Below are 22,666 nucleotides of genomic sequence, written 5' to 3' on the forward strand. Positions count from 1 at the left end.
GCCCCTAGATAATTGGTATATCGTTCCCTTGACTCACTTTAACTAAATACTGTATGCATATAAAGTGCCTAATTGTGAGTTCAGTTTAACAGTATTATACAATAAAAACAAAAAGAGTATGTGGAATCTCACTGATATGTGAAAATGTTAAATTTCCCAAAATACTGATGAGACTCTCACTTATTACGTCAATTAACACAACTTCTACCAAACATTTCTAGTGATAGATGATGTTCTAGAAATAAGTAGCACACTGATTTTATTTGGCACTGATTTTAAAAGTTCTGCATTTTGGTACTTTTGAAAGTAAATTGTCATATATTTAACATATCTATATACTTATACATTTTTTTTTTATAAAATTGAAGTTTTAATTGCATACCTTGTACTAAATCTTTAAGTGAGACAGCTTTTGAAATCATGAGGTATTCAAGTAATAGTATAATGATCCCCTAAATGCAACCTTGAAGCCATTTACACAAGTCATTTAACAGCCAGGGCATAGAGAGCGAAGAGTTCTGTTTGTGTGCATGTGTGTGTGTGTGCTCAGTTGTGACCAACTCTTTGTGACCCATAAACTTTACATGTTATTAATTTTAAAAGGAAGTCTTTTGCATGCATGGGTATTTCTACACTAGTATTTTGAAATATTCATAAAGATGAAAGTATGAGACAAAATTCATATAAAGCTAGACAAACTTTTTGATAGTCACCAAAAGATATTTTTTATACTTTTGTACATAATCAAGTCCATTTCTAAACATATCTTTGGTTTGAATCTTCTTTATTTCTCTCCTGTCCATAGTGAGGTGTACATGTGTGTTTCCTTCTGTGCTGTTTTGATGACTAAAGTGCAAGCTGAGCAAACTAGAGGGTGAATTATTAAAAATTTGTAATGAAGTGACCAATCAGCTGAGTGCCTAATATTATCAAAATGAACTTAGGATACAACAAAATGTGTAGATTTTGCCAAAAGACTACCAGGCATATTGAGAATCGTGTTGAGGTCTAATAGGAATTTTTATGTTTCTTATGTTTTTATTCTTTTCTCCACCCAGACTCCCTTCTGTGTGAAACTATTTCTTTTGTGATGGAATTTCAATGCCTTTGAAATAAAATGGCATGGACTTAAGGTGAAAAGAGTAAACAAAACAAAAGATGAATGCTCTCACCTTGCAGCCCTTTTCTTAGCCCTTACAGAAAGCTGCTAATTATATTTTCATATTTCACCCAAAAGTATAGAATGCAAAATCAAGTAGTTAGAGAAGTATTCAATAGCCATATTGAATTGAAAAGACAAATGAATGTTGATTTAAATAGCTGTAATATTCTTCTGACTCAATCAGTTATATCAATTCTATCATTCATTCTAAATATGCATGTATGGAAAACATAGAAAAGACATTATATTTAATGTGAAAGGTCAACTAAATTTTGCCTGTCAGTAAACTTTTTGATTGAATTATTAACAATATATTAAACAAAAAAACTGAGTGATTAGTAACAGTAACATATTTACTGCTATATTTCAGGCATTGTTCAGTCTGTTTTACAAGTATCAATTTATGTAATATTCACATCCTATGAATTTAGGAACTTGTATTCCTATTTTACAGATGATGATGCAATTGAGGCATGAAAAGGTGAAGTGACTTTTTGTGTGGCTCGTCCTAGATTCAATCCTTGAGAGTCTGATTCCAGAACCAGAATCCCTAACTCTTCATTAGACAGTTTACTGAAATGCCCTAATTGAGGCATTTCAGACCAATAGATTGCTTATTTGAAAACATTAGTCCTTCTAAATCTGCTAAGCTGCAGATGCTGACAGTCTTTAAGCAGCTTTATCCGTTCTGTCAAGGAGCGAAGATACTGTCTTTTTAGTACCTTGGCATCATAATATAAGGCACTACCCATCCGACCACTAGAACTACCATTGCCCATTAAGACCTAATAACGCACCTTCCTCTACCAAATTAGAACCATATACCTCAAAGCAAGTTTGAATCAGACCTGAATTTATCACAACCTCTTAGACATTTTAACTATTCACCACCTTTTCCTGAAGTGCTTAGATCAGCTCCTTTAGTCCTGGCTCAGTCTCACTCTGAGTTTTTCCCTTCTTACACTAGCAATACATTGGAATGCTCTGTGACTATTTCCTTCTGAGAGAATAACACATTTGGCAAAACAAAATGAAAATCTTCTTTATTTGCATGAACTCAGTTTTCATTTTTTAACTTAATAACTCCAATCCTGATACTGACCATGTCCATGATTGTTTATTATCCTCATTTAAAGTTAATTGCTAAATCAGTGAGTCTCTGTACAGTGTTATTTTCATAGCACAAAAATGAAAACTAACATCCAAGAGTTTCTGACTTGCTTAAGCAATGGTGGGACATTTCAGTAATACTCCAGAGTACAGTTTAGTGGGAAAGGAGCTTTACCTTCTTTATTCCATTTTTTCTTATTTTAACAAATGTACACCCCTCTGGGCACTAAATGTAGTGTGCTGTGTCACACCCTAAACACTCACTGTACTGTTTTCCACAATGTTTTTAGAGAGACTGTTGGTCTGTGCACAATATTCTAGTAATTAAGCCATACAAAGGCTCAGGAGTTTCTCTCTGCCATCCCAGTGAGGCCCCTGTCATTATTTATTGGCTTACATTTGAAATGGTTAAATTAAGTAGAGTAGACAAAGTCCTGAAAGTTAAATGAACATGATTAAAGGAGTAAGGATTGGACAGAATATGGTGAGAACAGGAAACAAATGCTCTTTGAAAGTTTGGTGAGTGCTTAAACCATGCAAACCTTCTCAATAAATAGAACCCTGCTTGTCTGTCCTGGTTGAATATGATACTGTAAAATTTTAATGTCAGGTAAACCTTGTTTCATATACAAATGAGAGTAGATAGACAAAATATCTGGTTTCCTTTTGAGTCTATTTGCTCATGGGAGAGCAAATGAATGAACTTAGACAACATTTTGAAGTTGAGGTAAGAATCCTAACCAACATGATCTAAGTAAGAGGTTTCTTCTATTTAAGTCATTTAAATGGACTATTTAAGTGATTTTTAAAAATCCAAATTATGAATTTCTTTAAAATGCAGTCTTGGGACTCTGGTTCAAATGTTGCCCATTATAAGTTGCTAGTAGAGCACTTGCTTTGAAGAATAGATTAAATGATTAGCATATCAATGATCTGTGTGGGAAGACATATCCAGAGTAACTTTGTTGGTTTATAGTTAATTTAATTGGCTAATTTAACACCTTATCATACATTGATTAAAGATAAGGAGCCACCTAAATGACCACAAATATAATTAATGAGGCCTGAAAGGAGGGACCCTTTTTGCATCTATCTCTCTTTAACCCCAGCACTTAATTCCTGGTACATCATAGAATATAATCAATAAATATTAGTCGAATTAACAAACTGTATTCTAGGATTAAAATATATGGAAATTAAAAGGCTCAGAAGTAGTTTCAAATGTAATAATAGGTTATTTGCATTGCCTTCTTTGTAGCTATTTTTACATGTTTATTTCTGCCTTATTAAGCTTCCTTGTCTTTCTATATCTAGCTTGCAGTAATATATATAATATTATAAAAATTGATTTTTAACAAAAGAGTAAAAGATGATTTTTATCATTTATTATGCATAAAGAAGGAAAATTCCTTTAAAATGGTGTGTCCTTTAAGAAAGTACTTAGTGTTTATAACCTACTCTAATAGCTTGATAGCAAAATGCTTTTGATATCTACACTAAATACCCAGAGATAGAGAAAGAAGAGCTTGGAGCTGAGATGCAAATAATTCTGTTTCTCTGTCAGAAACTAAGAAAAAGAAGAGAGTTGCTAATCATCCCAGAACGCATAGTCAGCCCAGACTTTGGGGGTTAATTGTATCCTTAGGGGGGGAAAGTGGTCGTCTAGCTATTAGGTTGAGGTATGAGATTCTAGACCAGTGTTAAAAAATATTTCTTTTTAACAGCATAATCATGACACCTATACAAACCTAAAATAAATGTGTTAAATTTTGTATTTAAGTCATTAATTAATGAGGGACCTAGTAAAATGTTACAACAGTTCAAGAAAGAATTCAAATAGAAAAATAGATTGATGAATTGATAGAGAGACATTAATAGAATACTGGAATGAATTTACAAATTTGCAAAATTGGTCTGTCCACTGGATAATAATGGATTAAATATGGCAGAAAGTGAAGAGGAACTAAAAAGCCTCTTGATGAAAGTGAAAGAGAAGAGTGAAAAAGTTGGCTTAAAGCTTAACATTCCGAAAACTTAAGATCATGGCATCTGGTCCCATTACTTCATGGGAAATAGATGGGGAAACAGTGGAAACAGTGTCAGACTTTATTTTGTGGGGGGCGCTCCAAAATTGCTGCAGATGGTGACTGAGCCATGAAATTAAAAGACACTTACTCCTTGGAAGGAAAGTTATGACCAACCTAAATAGCATATGCAAAAGCAGAGACATTACTTTGCCAACAAAAGTCCATCTAGTCAAGGCTATTGTTTTTCCAGTGGTCATGTATGGATGTGAGAGTTGGATTGTGAAGAAAGCTGAGTGCCGAAGAATCGGTGCTTTTGAATTGTGGTGTTGGAGAAGACTCTTGAGAGTCCCTTGGACTGCAAGGAGATCCAACCAGTCCATCCTAAAGGAGATCAGTCCTGGGTGTTCATTGGAAGGACTGATGCTGAAGCTGAAACTCTAATACTTTGGCCACCTCATGCGAAGAGTTTACTCATTGGAAAAGACCCTGATGCTGGGAGGGATTGGGGGCAGGAGGAGAAGGAGATGACAGAGGATGAGATGGCTGGATGGCATCACCAACTCAATGGACATGAGTTTGGGTAAACTCCAGGAGTTGGTGATAGACAGGGAGGCCTGGTGTGTTGCGATTCATGGGGTCGCAAAGAGTCGGACACGAATGAGCGACTGAACTGAACTTGCATTACACATCAGCCCCCATAAACACAGGTAACACAGAATGATGTGCTAGAAAATGTCTTGTTTACCAAAAAAACAACATCCGGTTACCTTTTGGTCTACCTTAAAATCTTTTACATTTTCCTTCCTACTTTAGTCTGAAATAGGCAAAGGGTGAAGGAAGAAAGTGAAAGTGTTAGTTTTTCAGTCTTGTCCAACTCTTTGCCATGCTATAGACTGTAGTCCACCAGGCTGCTCTGTCCTTGGGATTCTCCAGGCAAGAATACTGAAGTGGGTTGCCATTTCCTTCCCCAAGGGATCTTTGCAACCCAGGTATCAAACCCAGGTCTCCCGTATTTGCCAGCAGATTCTTTACTATCTGACCCACCAGGGAAGCCGTTGCAAAGAGTACTATTCAGAACATTTTAGAGTCAAAGGACCTACTGCTATCTGAACATATGAAAACTAAGTAAATTTAGATATTTAGAGGCTGAATGAGTAGGCAAACAGAAGGGAAGCCATTTAATTCTTGATACTTTTGACTGAGAAAGGGAGATTTGGTTCAAAATTGTAATGCATCAGTTTAGTAAGCCAATAGTTAACCTGAGACTATGTAGGAAATCAGATCACTATGCAACTGCTCTTGAGTCTTCATATACAAAACACTTAATTCAACATGTACCTTAAAATTTCACTTTCATATAATGATCAGTACCCTCTCAAAGTTTTTGCCTAATAAAAACTGTTTTTAATTTAAGATTTCTATTGACCGTATTACTGCAGAGTAAGGTTGCAGTTCAAGAGAAGTAGCTTACTGATTGCTTAATAAAGAAAGATTCAACACTCAACTCTCTCATCTCCTACCCAATCTCATCAGAGAATTACCATAACTACAGACTAATACCTCTCAAAAGAGTAGTTTTCTTTACTTAATATGATGTAAATATGTCATATTACTGACTATGTCATTAAAAGCCATAGTTTCAACATACTCAATTTATAGTTGATACAAAACTATAGTCTACTGTAAAGAAGTAATAATTGAGAATAAGAAGCTTACGAAGAGGAAAAAACAGGGAGTATTTTTTTTTCCTTTTCCTTAGAAAAAGATCTTAGATCACTGTGTATGTTAGTTAACACTGTATATGTTATTTGTAAATATAGTGGTTTGCTTGGAAATTTGGATTATTTGAGATATTTAGACAGGATCAGACCTGTTCAGGGTAGCATGGCCATCAACTATTTGAGATATTTAGGAAGACGGAGCTATTTTGGAGACAGAGATAAAGGATGTTGCATTTTTATATTTTCCCCTAATGACTCCCCATAAAGATACAGAGAAAGAATGTTATCTGCCAAGAGTCTTGTTGCACAATCTACTTGACTTAGCAAAGTTCTGATGATTAGACTACCTTGATTTTGATGGGGTAGGGATTTGGGGGGCACTTAGAAAGACAGTGGCAACATCTGCATTTTAACAGAAACTTTTCAAGATACATTTGAAATTAGATAATCCAAACATCAATCTAAACAAATGCAAAAACAGAAAACAAAACTTTCTTAATATTTTTAGGAGTATTTTTGAAATAGCTTTGGATTTGGTAGACCCAAATATGGATTTTTTAAAAAGATCTGAACTGAAATTTTTTCATAAGAGTTGTAAACCATTAAAATAATTGGCTACATGTATGTGATTTGATAGAAACATAAATTTGTTTCCATGACATCGAGAGAGTGTTTTAAGGAGGATAACTTATGAAATTCAGCCCTCTACGGTTCAGGAATTATCCTAAGGAACAACACTCAATCTGTGCTTATTTTATTTTACCCCACAAAGAACTGGACTGAGATCACCAGCTTATTTTAGCAAGCCCAAAATAAATACATGTAGCTTTGTTTACAGTATCAGTGTATATGGGTTCATATGCAAAACTCAGTATGTTTCAAATGAATAAACCCATATTCATATGACCACTGTAGGGTAACCATAACCTCGATTTAAGGGGTAAAATATGAAGAACTTTATAAATATTTGTTCAATGTAAGTTTAATTACAATATATGATTTTGAATTTATAAAAGCTGCCTTACTTTTACATTATTAAATGTTAAAAAAATCATACTCTTTTTAGACCCCTCAATTTTTCTATCCATGAAATGTTTTAAGTATGAATTTTATTACCTATTTCCCTTTTTTAAGACACAAAACACTAGTTGATTTCTTCTCTGTAACAGGTTCCTTCTTTTAATTTATAATTTGATTAGTTTCAGCATGTAAAGTTAATATATTATTAAAGGAAAAGTAACAAAATGAAGTAAAAAGGAGGCATATATAAAACTATTGGTAAGTGTGTCAGATCTGTACTTACCACAAAAAAGCAATAATTTTGTAAAATTATATATATTTATTAAAATATCTTAATTGCCAAGAAATGATAAAAAATATGTCCTTATTTTGGCAGAAGAATAACTAAATTTTTAGGGATCATTTTCAATTTCAAATGTGGATTAAACACTGTACCTTAGAAGTACAGTGCTATACTTTTCTTGCTATATTTTTCTAAACATTATTACTTATGATGGAATAGCATTTTAAAAGAAATCTAAACTGAATCCCCTGAACTAAAACTTTGTCTATGTCATCTAAAAGAGGAAAAAAAAATTAGAAAAAGAGAAGAGAGTCGCAAAGTGAAAACAATCAAACTACCAATGGAAAAATTAAAAAGTAGTTATTATACATTATTAATCACCAACCTTATGATTTCTGAGCTAAATTAAATGTTATACCTATTTAATTTACTTTAAAAGCAGCCTTCTTAAAATTTTATTGCATTTAGGTCATGTTCATTACTTTTATGACCTGAAGTACATGTGTTAGGCATATCAACCAATTGGCACACATCCTCTTTTAAAGATAGAAAAAAAAAAAAAAGATGACTATTATATTGTAATACTTTGTTCTCTCTCTCCTCCTCTTTCTATTTTTTTTTTGTTTGTTTGTTTTTTGTTTTCATTTTTGGATGATTGGTGATTTGTTTGCTTCTCCTGGTTCCTGTTGATCAGTGGTGTTTGGCCAGTTTGTATTTTTCCAGACATCACTCCACGATGTTGTTGAGGTGTATGATGGGCCAACTCAGCAATCTTCTCTGTTATCTTCCCTCTCAGGATCCCATTCAGGTATCCTTTACTAGAACTGCCATGCATCAGTTATTGATAAAAGACTGACTTTGATTGGTAATGTAGTGAAAGTTGAGATTTATATCATCCATATTAGAAAGTAAACTGAACATAAAGTCATTACTTTTTTAAAAAAGAATAGAAACGCAACAGTAATTCAGACTCTTGATAAAAATATACCCATTTTCTGGAATTGTAATCAAGTAAATATAGTATTTAGTCACTTTGTCCATGGTGTTTGATGTAATATTTAAAGATTCTTTACAGAATGAGGCAATATTATCAAAATGTAATAAAAGCCTTCCAGTAAAAAAAAGAAAAGGTTGCAATTGAAGCTGAACCCAAAATAATATATTGTCAGTGGTAGAATATATTAAAGTAATTTAATAGAGAATAGATTGATGTTTTCAAATGACAGTGTAAATTAGTATAATTTGTTAGGTTTACTGAATGAAATTATTTATGATATCTTAGTGTTTGTTTTGTTGAGTAGGAGAATCACTTCCACTGAGTTCAGGTAATCAGATCACAATTCGATTTACTTCAGTTGGACCAATAACAGCTAAGGGATTTCACTTTGTTTATCAAGGTAAGTGACCCTGTAGCATAGAAACACACTAAGGAATGTAATCAGTTTCCATGCTATGTTCAGAATTGTGGAGTTATGAGAGCCTCATAACCATTTAGGACAGATAAAAGTTGTGTGCTTTTAAAAAAAAATTGTTTTGCCTTTTCCCCTTCCCCATTATTAAAGCATTATTACTTTTCCAAAGTCAAAAAAATTCTATTGCTTCCATCATCATTCTCAAGCAAACTGCATGCTCTTCCTTGTTTTTAACATACTGTTTTTAAAACATCTTTTTTTTTGACAATGCTTCACTCTACATATTCTATTTCCTTATAGTCTAGCACTCTAAGAATGTACAAACTTTTTGTGCTGATGTACTTAGACATGCCAAGGAAATCATTACTCCATTCTAAAATTGTAGTTTCTCATTCTCTTAGGAGAATTCAAACTTTCTTCATGATTATTAAATATTTTTGTGCAATTCAAAGTCAGTTTACATAGTTTTTTTTGTCACTTATAATAGACAAACTTCCACATTATATAAAACTAAATTAAGATCTATCATCTGAATATTTTGTTTGAATTATATATGATCAATATAGTTATTCTCAAATGTATCTTGAACTGTATTCCAAATAAATTTATAAACACTTGTGATTTGATATTCTTATTAAACCCTTTTATTCTAATTATAATATTGACTATAATATTATACTATTTCATTCTTAATAATAGTCCCTCTGTAACAATGCGTGGTATTATGATTTTTAAAAGGCACTCTAACAAATGAAATTATTTTCACTCAAGTGACATAACAGGAATCTATTTGGAATTCATCTTATCATTTTTTGGACTATTGTCAAACTCCTTAATCCCATCTGTATGTGTTTTAAAAAGAAAAAACATCCTGTTATCATTCTATCCTTAAAAAACACGATTGAAGAACATACCTAAAAGGAATTTCAAATTTGATATTGTATGATTATTAAAATAAAGTTTCTATTGTTGTTAATCTGTCTGACTTCTATTCTGCTTAGCCTGAATGTAGTTATTGTCTTCATCAATAACAAACATGTTTTGAACAACTAAGTTTATGAATATGTTGTGAAATTAATCAAGTGTTGTTTTTGCTTTTTTAAAATCTGTGTTTTTAGGGAGCAAATAGTGTTAAAAAATTGACATTGCTTTACATAACCTGACATCTGCTTTTTGTATGCTTGGCATTCCTATTTAAAAAGAAAATAAAATGTACCTGTTACCATTCCTTAAATTGAAATATCTTTGCTCATGCTACATTGTTATATTGATAAAAGTATGGTAAAACGAAAAACAGAAAGTAAATAAATAAAATAAAATAAAAAATCTCAATGACAATAGCAATATTTATTCATTTTGAATTTATTCATTTCATTATGTATGAAATTTTAAACTTTTATAAATATGTTCAAATTGTTAGCTAAAGCTTGAGTTAGTGAAGATTTCTTTGGAATCTGTTTGTATAGTCACATTTTGAAACCTGTATTTCTCTACCAAACATGAAATTAAAATCCACAATTATTTGTACACAGCTGTTCCTAGAACAAGTTCCACACAGTGCAGTTCTGTACCTGAACCAAGGTTTGGAAGAAGGATTGGCAATGAATTTGCAGTTGGTTCACTGGTTCTTTTTGAATGTAACCCAGGATATATTCTCCATGGATCCATTGCAATTAGGTGTGATACAGTGCCAAATTCTTTGGCCCAATGGAATGATTCCTTACCTACCTGTATTGGTAAGTTTATAAATTTGTATGCTTTGTGTTGTACATATTATATATCAAAATTAGTTATCTTACATCTGTCAATATTTAATACTTTATTTTTTATGATGTATCTAAGTATGGAAATTAAAGTGGCTATTTGATGCAATTGAGGTGTGATGCAATCAATGAAAATATACATATATATTTCCAATAATACAGAATTGGAATGCTATTAATATGGAATTATTAGATACCACCATCCTTTAAAATAAGCACTTTTCATTTTTAAAATTTATGCAAAGATGTCTATGCCAATATATAAGGAATTTACCTATCTTTTAAAGGTCACAGAGATTGATTTTTCTGCATATGTTTTATCAGCAAAGAAATTAGAAAATACACATTAATACATTTTTTGTTTCCTTTTCTCTATTAGTTACATGCATGCATGCTTAGTCACTTAAGTTGTACTGACTCTTTGAGATCCCACGGACTTTAGCCCACCAGGCTTCTCTGTCCAGGAAGCTCTCCAGGCAAGAACACTGGAGTGGGTTGCCATGCTCTCCTCCAGGGGATTTTCCCTGGGATTTTCTCAGGGATCAAACCTGCATCTCATTACACTGTAGGCAGATTCTTTTCCACTGAGCCACCAGAGAAGACCCATTTAAGTTATATGTATAAAATATAAAATAAGAAATTTTCCCAGTCTTTCACAGATATAAGTGGAAACACTTTAAATGGGTAGATGGCAATAGGATTAGTCAAATCTCATTATTTGAAACTATTTTTGTAATGTTATATCCAGGGCTTCTGAGGTGGCACTAGTGGTAAAGAACTGCCTGCCAATTCAGGAGATGTGGGTTTGAACCCTGGGTCAGGAAGATCATCTGGAGAAGGAAATGGCAACCCACTCCCCTATCCCCACCTTTAAAATCTCATGGACAGATATGCCTGGCAGACTATAGTCCATGGGGTTACAAAGAATCAGATATGATTGAGGACTGAGCACACAACACACATATACAGTTTATGTTGATAAACAAAATGCAAGCTTTATAAACTTAGCTCTGCTAAGTTATTTGAAGCAGTTAAAACATTTTCTAAACAACAAAAATATCAATAGTTTAGAATCCTATCATATTTCAGGATCATTACAATGACTTTTGGATCCTGTAGAATTTCATGGATGTGGAAAATGTAGACTGTAGTGAAGTTGCTTTCTTCTTTGTTCTAAGAGCATGTCTGGAAATTAAGTTTTTTAATTACATATTGTAAAACTAAAAGAAGAGTAGTAAAGCTTAATCTCAGGTTAAGAAATAGTTCTAATGAGTTCTTCCTCATTAAAGTTTTATTAGCATGAGTTTGGAAAATGAGAGGAAGGTTTTTTTTAAAATAAAAGATAAGTAAAATTTTGTTTTTATTTTAATAATCTCAATTCTCTACTTTGTGATAGAAAAGACATGAGTGTACATATAAACAATATAGCATGTACATTCATAAATATATAAAATCTATTTTTAATAACACATCCTGCCATACCTGAAAAGAAATTGTAAGTAGCTTTTATTTTTAACATTTAAAAACATATTTTACCATATTTTAACAGAGATTAATATAATGTTAGTTCATACTTAATTAGAATAATGTATTTTAAACAGATTTTAATTGAAATGATATGGAAGTTATTCATTTCTACTGAGGAAGAAGTAAAGATAAAGTTTGGTGATATGCATTTATATAACACATACTGTGTATAGGACAAAACTGCTTTAAATCTTTTACCATTCAAATAAGAACATCATTAATAATTGTGCTTGGAAAATGTGCAAATTAGGACCATCATAAATAAAAAAAATAAACCGGAATGGTACAAATTGGGCCTATCATAAACAAAAATGTGGGATCTAGGTCTCTATAGGAACTTGATATCACCACTCCCTCAAACAAATATTTCTTGCATATTTCACAGAATATTTTTCTTACAACAAAAAATCTGATTCTTCCTTCTACAGTAAATGGAATGGGAACTGTTCTTTTATTTTTCTTTTATTTGTTGAAAACCACATACAGAAAGTATTTTTAAACACTGGAAAGCTGAAAATGACTCCTCAACTTTCTTCTCTTTCAACTAAATAACCAGTTTCTAGTATGACTATATTTTACACTTCCCATTTGCCAGGTTTCATTCTGAGTAATTTATCAATAAACACATATTTAATCAACTTCTTACAGCAAACCTATGGAGAAGTTACTCTCAGAATTTACAGATGAATAAACTGAGTCTTAGAGAGGTAAAACAGTTTTCTTTAAAAACGACACAGCCTAATAAGTAGTAACATAGGAGCAGGATTTGAAAATATTTTCTGATTCCGTACTTCAATGTGCATGATAGAAGAGTGTTTTCCTTTTGTTTTGACTGATAAGCTAATTTCCTAATTCAAATTCTATCTCTTTTTTATAACATGGAATTTCTTAACCTATTAAAGTATATTTTTGATAATCAGCAAGCAAAGGAGGAGAAATCATTTGCACTTGATGTTTCTCCTCTTTTGCACCTAGCATAGAGCTATGGTTAATGGAACAAAAAGATCTTTATATACTTTTATACTCTCATAAAAGAAAATAGATAATGCTCCTCCTTATGACCACACTATATATTGAGTTCATAGCCTTAAAATGTGAATAAATTAATTATTCTAAAAGATTATGAGCTGAGAGAAATGTTCCTTTATGTCTAGGCCAAAATTAGTCATACAATATGCATAAATCAGAAATTACATTGCTCCAATTCAGTTTAATAATTGAAGAAAGACAAAAGATAATAAATCTCTTTAGCCTTAGAGTGGATTTTTAAATATTGCTTTCCAAATATCAGGAATCAATCATTATTTCTGCCTCACTTTTCTCAGTAATTATTTATATCATTTCTCTGTCACTTTTAGTTTCTTTATGTACATAGTGATAGAAAATATTAATACCATACAATGGAAGATAATGAATGAGTAGCTATCTTCCTTTCATTTCATATATATTATGAAAATTCCCTCAAGACAATTATAAAAATAGATTGATAAAGAGACTTATGGAAAGGCATAAACTAGTTCATTAATCTTTAAATATTATTGAAAACATTCATTTGTCCATTTAGAGTGTTCGAAGAACCAACATATGCACAACAGTATCCTAATTAATGGAAAAAATTTGTAAGAAATCATAAAAAACTGAATAAAGTCTTCATAACTGGGAGCTGTAGTAGATTCTCAGTATAAGGGTCAATTGAGTCTCGGGTAGTAATAGGCTTTGACTTTAACACTAAATTGTGGTGAATTACTTACTACATGAGCCTGAAAATTTTTGCATAATCTCTGATTCTCAATTCCCATATCAACAAAACAGGGAAGTTATAGATTTACTGTGGCTATTACATATTTTAAAGCCTTGGCTAAGTTCTTGGACTCACATAAGTACTCAAAAATTAAGTTGTTTTTGTGCTTTCCAAATTCTCCACCATAAAATCAGAACATACAACTTCAATTCTAAAAGTATTGGATCTCAAATAAAGAATTTCTATGTAGTATTATAAAGGATTTGATATTATTGATTTTAATCTGTTGATATGTAGTTTTAATAACACTTTAAAGTTATTATATGTAAAGATTATCTTCTGCTGAAGATTTTTGCATCTTGGCAAGGTCTAAAAGCATGGGCTTCTATTAATTTTTCTAATTCTGATAATTTAGTTCCTTAAAGGCAAGATTTTTTTCTCAGTTAAAAATTTTCAGAAAGGCTTGAGGGAAATATAATGACAATTTTCTTGAGGATAATAGTAATTAGTAGAATATTCTATTTAGGGGTTGTGAAATTTCTTTCCATCAATTTATAAATTTAAGGACAGTTGACTTAAAAGGAGCAGACTTATAACAATAGGCATATATTCATGATTTGCTTTGGTTTCAGTGTTTGTCTAAAGGTCTAAAATAAAAATAGACTTGAAATTAAAATAATGATTACCATTATTCTAATTGGTTGAAAAATATATGTTTAATCAACATTTGAACATTACATTATCCAAAATATTATATTTTATTTTGTCCATAAAGGTATGATGATATTATTAGAAAGAGGAAAGAGATAAAAAGGAGAAATGTGCTGACATTAAAGAAGGAAGAAAAAAAAAAACAAACATGTAACAATAGTTTAGGAAGAGGAAAGGGAAATAAGAAAAAAATAAAATATTCTGTGTGATGGAAAACAGAGAAAAAGAACTGTACACTGTAAACATTTTTGTTTAAAGCAGAAGAAAACCCCTATTCTACATGATTATCGCAAAGCTTTTCCATATGTCAAATGTGTCAGTTGATTAATCCTGGTGTTTTTGCCGTAAGAAATAAGAATCCATGTAAAGAACAAGATGATCAGGCCATTTGACTATAAATTCATTTCAGCAAGTGCAGAAGCTTCTATCAAGCATTAAAGCCTTTGAAAGACTTTGAGACCTTGTCATGGCTGACATGCAACATCAGGAGTAAATGTTAACAGACTGTCATCCCTAGCTAGATGAATTCAGCCTCACTTTTTACTTTTAACGCGAAAAGATGAGGGACTCAGGATCCTTTACACACTCTCTGTCAAAAGTCCATTTCTCTCTAGATACCTGGGCTTTTTGACAAACATGTGAGTGCATCTATGGTGGGTCTTTAAACATAAAACACACTACCTTTTATGTTGCACTGGTTTGAAAGTGCATACTTAGAGATAGAACATTTTATCAGATGGCTTCTGTTTCCTGACAAGATCACACAAAAAGGGCATATTACTTTATGTCACTTAAAAAGTAATGTATACTTTGTAGAGCATGTATAAATCCAGAAAACTGAATATATAACAGAAGGGCATATGGGATTTTTCTGAGACAAGGACTAGATTCTAAATGACAGTTGGATGATAGCTCACTTTAGGTTTTACCATTTGATCCTGCTGCTAGTCTTTACATAAATGGAAATATACTTTGCATTTCTAGTTTTAGCTATAAATATTTTGTTTTAAATGTTATGACAAAAAATGATTATGTCTTTAAGTATTCAAAAATTCAGAAAAAGAGAAGGCTTGATGTCTTAATTCAAATATGAGTCAAATGCAGAGTTATCTTAGGTTGATATTAAAGAATTATCTGTAATTTGTGTTCATCAACCCACTCTAGTATTCTTGCCTGGAAAATCCCATGGATTGAGGAGCCTAGTTGGCTACTGTCCATGGGGTTGCAAAGAGTCGGACATGACTGAGCGACTTCACTTCAGTTTCTGTTATTGGGATAAAATTCTAACTGCTTCAAAGTCTTTGGACTTTCTATTTTTTCTCCTTGGAAAATCATCCCCAAGATACCTTTTGGGCTTACTGCATTGTTTCATTCCAGTTTTCACCTGAATATCTTCCTTGACCATCCTATCTAAAGTAATTTTCTTCTACTCATCCTTCATTTGTTCTTTATATCTTTATTCTGTTTTTTGATTGTTTGTTTTTAAGCAGCAACCATTCACCAGATTATATATAGTTAGGATGCTTCTCTGGAGAAGGCAATAGCAACCCACTCCAGTACTCTTGCCTGGAAAATCCCATGGATGGAAGAGCCTGGTAGGCTGCAGTCCATGGGGTCACTAAGAGTCGGGCACAACTGAGCGACTTCACTTTCACACTTCACTTTCATGCACTGGAGAAGGAAATGGCAACCCACTCCAGTATTCTTGCCTGGAGAATCCCAGGGACAGAGGAGCCTGGTGGGCTGCCGTCTATGGGGTCGCACAGAGTCGGACACGACTAAAGTGACTTAGCAGCAGCAGCAGGATGCTTCTCTAATCTTTCTTGCCCTCCTCTTCCTGTCAGTATATTCTATTTTTTGCTCAACAAAAAGAGGACGTGGCATACAAGAGGTTTTCAATAAACATTTGTTCAGTGAATGGATTTTAGCAGATAAGTTTTATAATTTCATAAATTTTTATAGAGATAGAACAACTGACCAACTTCCCAAGTCCAGGACCCATGCTTTTTCAACTTCAGCCTTGCACTGCATGGTGATATTCTTGCTCAGTTCACTTGCTTAGACCTTTACAAGCCATCTTGAAACTACAAGACACTTGAGAATCCATAGAAAGAGGCATAGGTAAAACATACACAGTAGATTTTCATAGTGTATAGGTAATTTTATTCTGAGAAAGAACAAATTATCTATATTTTACAGTTTAAATATAATCATTGTTAATCTATTACAGAGTATTATACATAATGATTCTATTTCCCTTCCCTTCACTGGTTCAATGAATACTCAGGTGATAGCTTAGGCCAAGTGAGCATCCAACAATTGAAAGCCAATAAAAGCAGTGACCTACATTTCTAGTGATTTCCATCTCAAATATAATTGTTTGACTTTCACAGTTCTTATTACTGCTATCAACACTTTTATTTTTTTCTGTCATAGTAGAACAAAATAAAATGTTCATTAATTTTTTAGAAAAAGTTGACATATTGAAATTAAACGGTTGTCTTGAAAGCAGCCGCATTAGACATGATATTGAAATTGTACTTATAGTTAAAATGGTCAGATACTGAATTAGGTAATTCTCAAATTTAACTAACCTGTATAAGAAAATAATATTTAATATTCTTGTGCAAATCTGTCTCATCAACTAGTTCTTAGGTAAATTATAAAGCACAATAATGTTTTTATAAGAATGTTGAACTTTGAACAGAGGTAAACTTGATAATCTTGCTCAAGACTGAACTTTATCTTCCAAATTTGACCTTATTTCACTCCAGATTTCTTAAATTTTTTAGTATCTGAAAACCCAAAACTCTCCTCTCTCTGAGATTCTGTGATTTGAATAAGCCCCTGTAGCCACTAATAGCTCTGACAACATATGGCCTTAGGCATAAGTATTTCTGTTAGTGGGAGGTATCTTTTGAAAAGCTCCTGAACATGCCACTTACCTCCCTTTGGCAGAAGTGTTTAATTAGCTGCTTATCCCATCACTCTTATCGAGCTTTGTTTTTTTCAAGTCCTTTAGAGACCCAGAAAGAACTATTTTTATTTGTATTGGATCCATGGCAACGCTTGTCCGCACTGTCTTTTCTCAGTGGAGATGAAGAAATACATATAGTATCTGAATCTTCATTCATTGATTCACTCATCTGTTCAATCATGAAAAATTTATTAAATATAATAATGAATAGCACTGACTAGTATTTGTATGAAGTGTTATTAAGCATTATCTCACTTAATATTGACACCAACACCAGGAGGTAGATAAGAATATTCTCTCTTTTACAGATAGATAGTGAAACCCCTATGGTTTTGAGACAAAAAAAAGAATTAATATTTGTACCCAAGCTGCTTGATTCTAAAATCTGTTTTCTTAATCTATGTGTTATATTGAATAATACTGATTAGAAGATATTAAAAATATACAATACATTCTTTTTAAAATAGAAATGAAATATTAGGATAAGTAATATACAAAGGATATAAAACTTTGTAAAACATTATTATGTGGTATATCTGGGAACACACTTATAATGTATTTTCTTGGGAAAAATAAAAACAAGTAAAGTAGAATTAAATATGGCTTTTTAAGAAAAATACAAGTAGAAACGAATGATGCAGGAATGGTAAAAAAAAAAGTAACTACATAATCATAAGATTTATACAGATGGACAGTCACTCAAGAATTTATTTAGTTTACCAAGTATTAGAGTGATCGTTTAAAGAAAATTGGAGATATCAAGGGAATATTTCATATAAGGATGGGTACAATAAAGGGCAGAAATCATAAGGACCTAACAGAAGCAAAAGAGATTAAGAAGAGGTAGCAAGAATACACAGAAAAACTGTACAAAAAAGGTCTTAATGACTTGGATAAACATGATAATGTGGTCACTCACCTAGAGTCAGACATCCTGGAGTATAAAGTCAAGTGGGCCTTAGGAAGCTTTACTACAAACAAAGCTAGTGGTGATAGAATTCCAGGTGACCTATTTAAATATTTAAAAGATGATGCTGTTAAAGTGCTACACTCAATATGTCCAAACTTCGAAAACTCAGTGTGACTGCAGGACTGGAAAAAGTTAGTTTTCATTCCAATCCCAAAAAAGGACAATGACAAAGAATGTTCAACCACCCTGCAATTGCACTCATTTCACATGCTAGCCAACAGTGCTCAAAATCCTTCAAGCTAGGCTTCAGCAGCACGTGAACTAAGAATTTCCAGATGTATAAGCTGGGTTTAGAAAAGGGCAAAGAACCAGAGATCAAATTGCTAACATTCGTTGGATCATGGAGAAAGAAACAGAATTCCAGATAAACATCTGCTTCCCTGACTACACTAAAGTCTTTGACTATGGATAACAGCAAACTGTGGACAATTCTTCAAGAGTTGAGAATGCCAGAGCACCTTACCTGTCTCCTGAGAAACCTGTATGCAAGTCAAGAAGCAACAGTTAAAACCAGACATGGAACAACTGACAGGTTCAAAATTGGGAATGGAGTACATCAAGGTTGTATATTGTCACCCTGCTTATTTAACTTATATGCAGAGTACATCATGTAAAATGCTGGGTTAGATGAATCACAAGTTGAAATCAAGATTGCTAGGAGAGCTGTCAACAACCTCAAACATTCCAACTCTGTGCAACCCCATGGACTGTAACCCGTGAGGTTTCTCTGTCCATGGAGATTCTCCAAGCAAGAATACTGAAGTGGGTTGCCATGCCCTTCTCCAGGGGATCTTACCAACCCAGGGATCAAACCCAGGTCTCCTGCATTGCAGGTGGATTCTTTACTGTCTGAGCCACCAAAGAAGCCCAAACATACAGAAGATACCATTCTAGTGGCAGAAAGGGAAGAGGAGCTAAAGAGACTTCTGATGAGAGTAAAAGAGAAGAGTGAAAAAGCTGGCTTTAAACTTAACATTACAAAAGCTAAAATCATGACATCTGGTCCCATCACTTCATGGCTAAAAGTTGGGAAAAATGTGGAAACAGTCACAGACTTTATTTTCTTGGGCTCCAAAATCACCATGGATGATGACTGCAGCCATGAAATTAAAAGACGCTTCCTCCTTGGAAGGAAGGCTATGACAAACCTAGACAGTGTATTAAAAATCAGAGACAAAGGCCATATACTCAGAGGTATGGTTTTTGCAGCAGTCATGTATGGATGAGAGCGATAGACCATAAAAAAAGAATGAGCTCCAAAGAATTGATGCTTTCAAACTGTAATGCTGGAGAAGACTGTCGAGAGTCCCTTGGACAGCCAGGAGATCAAACTAGTGAATCCTAAAGGAAATTAACCCTGAATATTCATTGGAACAACTGAAGCTCCAATACTTTGGTCACCTGATGTGAAGAGTCGACTCATTGGAAAAGACCCTGATCCTGGGAAAGATGGGAGACAGGAGGAGAAAGGGACAAAGAGGATGAGATGATTGGATAGCATCATTGACTCAAATGGCATGAGTTTGAGCATAACCCGAGAGATAACAAAGGACAGGGAAGCCTGGCATGCTGCAGTCCACAGAGTTGCAAAGAGTCTGACGCGACTTAGAGTCTGAACAATAACAACAAAGTGGCAGGCACTATTCTAGGCACTGGCCACATAGCTTTGACTAAGAGGATAAGGTCTCTGCCCTTAGGGAGTTTACTTTTGTTTCAGATAATGGTAAATGCTATGGAGCAAAAGAGAGCAGAGGCTGGAGGTTAGAGGAAGACATCCAGAGCATGCTGCTGTTTTAAATCCAAATGAGATGAATGAAGAGGGGTGGGATATATGAAAGTCAAAGAGGTAAGCAAGCCACAACAATAATCTCAGGTGTCAAGAACAGAGTGAATGATGGCAAAAATGACAGAAGAATTGGGAGAGGCAGAGCAGAGCCCAAGTCATAGGGTGCCTCAAAGGTTAGAACAGTTAGAATTTTTCTAAGTCATGGAAATTCACTGAGCTATAGAAGATACGATCTCAGTTTCTGGAAAACCACTGTGGCTAATGTAAGGGATGGGGGTGGTGTAGAAGCAATAAGACTGAATAGAAGCCTATTGCGGAAGTGGAGGGGAAATTTATGTTCATTTAGATTGGCAGATCATGATCAGTGATGAGAACTGGTAAACTTCTGGATATATTTTTAAAATAGAATTGACATAGTTTGTTGATAGGCTGAATATAGATGTACATGTGAATTTGAAAAGAAAGATGAATTGAGTTCTAGATTTTTGGCTTAAGAATTAGGCAGTAATATTTACTGAGAGGGCAAATAGTATAGATCAGGGAGAATTTCAAAAATCTTGATTTGGACGTGTGAATTTTGAGATATTGAGTTGACATATTATTGTAGAACTCTGGGTAGAAGTTATGGCTAGAGATAAATGTTTAGTAATCATAGTATATGGCTTCCCTGGTGACTCAGACAGTAAAGAATCTGCCTGCAATGCCAGAAACCTGGGTTTGATCCCTGGGCCGAGAAGATCCCATGGAAAAGGAAATGGCTACTCACTCTAGTTTTCTTGCCTGGAGAATCCCCACAGAGGAGCCTGGCAGGCTACAGTCCATGGGGTTGCAAAGAGTTAAACACTACTGAGCGACTAACACTGGAGTCATAGTATGTAGATGACATGGTAATAGATGCCATTGCAGAAGAGCGGTGGTTAAAAAGAAATGAGAAGGTGGTGTAGGTCACAGAGAGATAACATTTGAATTGAAAGGATCAGAAGGAGGATGAGCTACAATTTTCTTTAAAAATACTTTATCACACTGATTTAAAAGTTTGAAAATGTAAAAAGTTTGTAGCATTGTTTTGAGTAATTACCCTAGATTTTTTGCATTCAGTTTTAGAAGTGACGCAAAGTTGTATAATTACCTTTGAAATTATTACAAAAATATATTCTGATATTTCATCATTAAAGCCAGATTAGGACACATGTCCAAGGATCATAGTATCATTAGAACATAAAACAACAATAGTTATAGCAAAAGAAAATATAATTTACTGACTTCTTACTATGTTTCGAGCAGTGTGTAAGCTTCTTTATGTGCATTGTTATTGTTTAGTTGCTAAGTCGTGACTGAATCTTTTGAGACTCCTCTGTCCATGGGATTTCTCAGGCAAGAATACTGGAATGAGTTGCCGGTTCCTTCTCCAGGGGTTATTCCTGACCCAGGCTTTGAACCTGTTTCTCTTGCATTGGCAGATGGATTCTTTACCACTGGGCCCCAGAGAAGCCCCTTCATGTAGATTATAATATCTATTTACTTTCCACAAAAGCCTCTTTGAAAAAAATTGCATTATCTTTTAATAAAGCATCTGAGTTTCAGAGATTCAAGGACATGTCCAACATCACACAGTATTTAAAACTGTAAGTTTGGTCATTCCCAGAGTCAATCTGATACTACCAGCAGTGTAAGAATTTTGCTTTATGATTGGTACCTTTAAAAAGTGTTAAAACTCTTTACTGTCTTCAGAGCAAGTCTCCATATTCTTTCCTGTAGTAGTTGTACTGGCAGGAACCAGACTGTTGCCATTTTTAGTATTTTCTTTACACTGAACAACATGAATGTGGAGCCAGACTACCAGTGTTCAAACTCCAGCTTCATCTCTGACTAGCTATGTGATCTTGAGAAAGTTATTTAAACTGTTACTGCTTCCATTCCCTCAGCTGTAAAATGAGGAGGATACTTATTCATATATTGTTGGATTGTTGGGAAGCTTTAATAAGGTAAAATATGTAAAAGTGTTTAGAAGAGTACTGGTATATGGGCTCTATATAAATGTTATAACATAATTGTAATTATTGTAATTGTAATTATAACATAATTGTCATTATTACTCTGAAAGGGATTTTATTACTACTCAAAAGATATATGAAGAGAAAATAATAAATATAAAATAATTATTCAAAAATTCTTTATGTACATATGAACAATTTTTAACTTGTCTCAATGAACATTTTAGTAATATACAAATAATATGCTATTATTGAGTTAATTATAGAATGACTTTAGATATGCTATCGCCAAGTTATTCTTTTATGTTGTCTAATTCTTTTTGTGTGTGTGTGTGCTATAGGAAGAAAATTTTCATGGTTCTTTTGAGTTGTAAAGCATAATATGATTTGATTATGTTTGCAAGTCTAATATCTATGTTATTGATTATCTTTGCACTTATTTTAATCCTTTGCATTAGAATT

General features: G+C 33.2%; 1 protein-coding gene across 3 annotated transcripts in view; it reads left to right on the top strand.

Annotated features, from left to right (window-relative positions):
- LOC120878903 (CUB and sushi domain-containing protein 3-like) overlaps window positions 1-22,666 on the top strand; it is a 1,427,768-nt gene that overhangs the window by 1,237,535 nt on the left and 167,567 nt on the right. For 2 of the 3 annotated variants that reach the window (XM_040261811.1, XM_040261812.1), the window contains 3 exons: window positions 8,018-8,131; window positions 8,625-8,720; window positions 10,268-10,471. In XM_040261811.1, coding sequence (XP_040117745.1) covers window positions 8,018-8,131; window positions 8,625-8,720; window positions 10,268-10,471 — 414 coding nt within the window. The remainder of the gene's footprint in view (window positions 1-8,017; window positions 8,132-8,624; window positions 8,721-10,267; window positions 10,472-22,666) is intronic. The other variant, XM_040261813.1, reaches the window with a different exon arrangement.

The sequence above is a fragment of the Oryx dammah genome, unplaced genomic scaffold (genome assembly GCF_014754425.2).
Source record: "Oryx dammah isolate SB20612 unplaced genomic scaffold, SCBI_Odam_1.1 HiC_scaffold_19, whole genome shotgun sequence".
In the NCBI taxonomy this organism is placed as follows: domain Eukaryota; kingdom Metazoa; phylum Chordata; class Mammalia; order Artiodactyla; family Bovidae; genus Oryx; species Oryx dammah.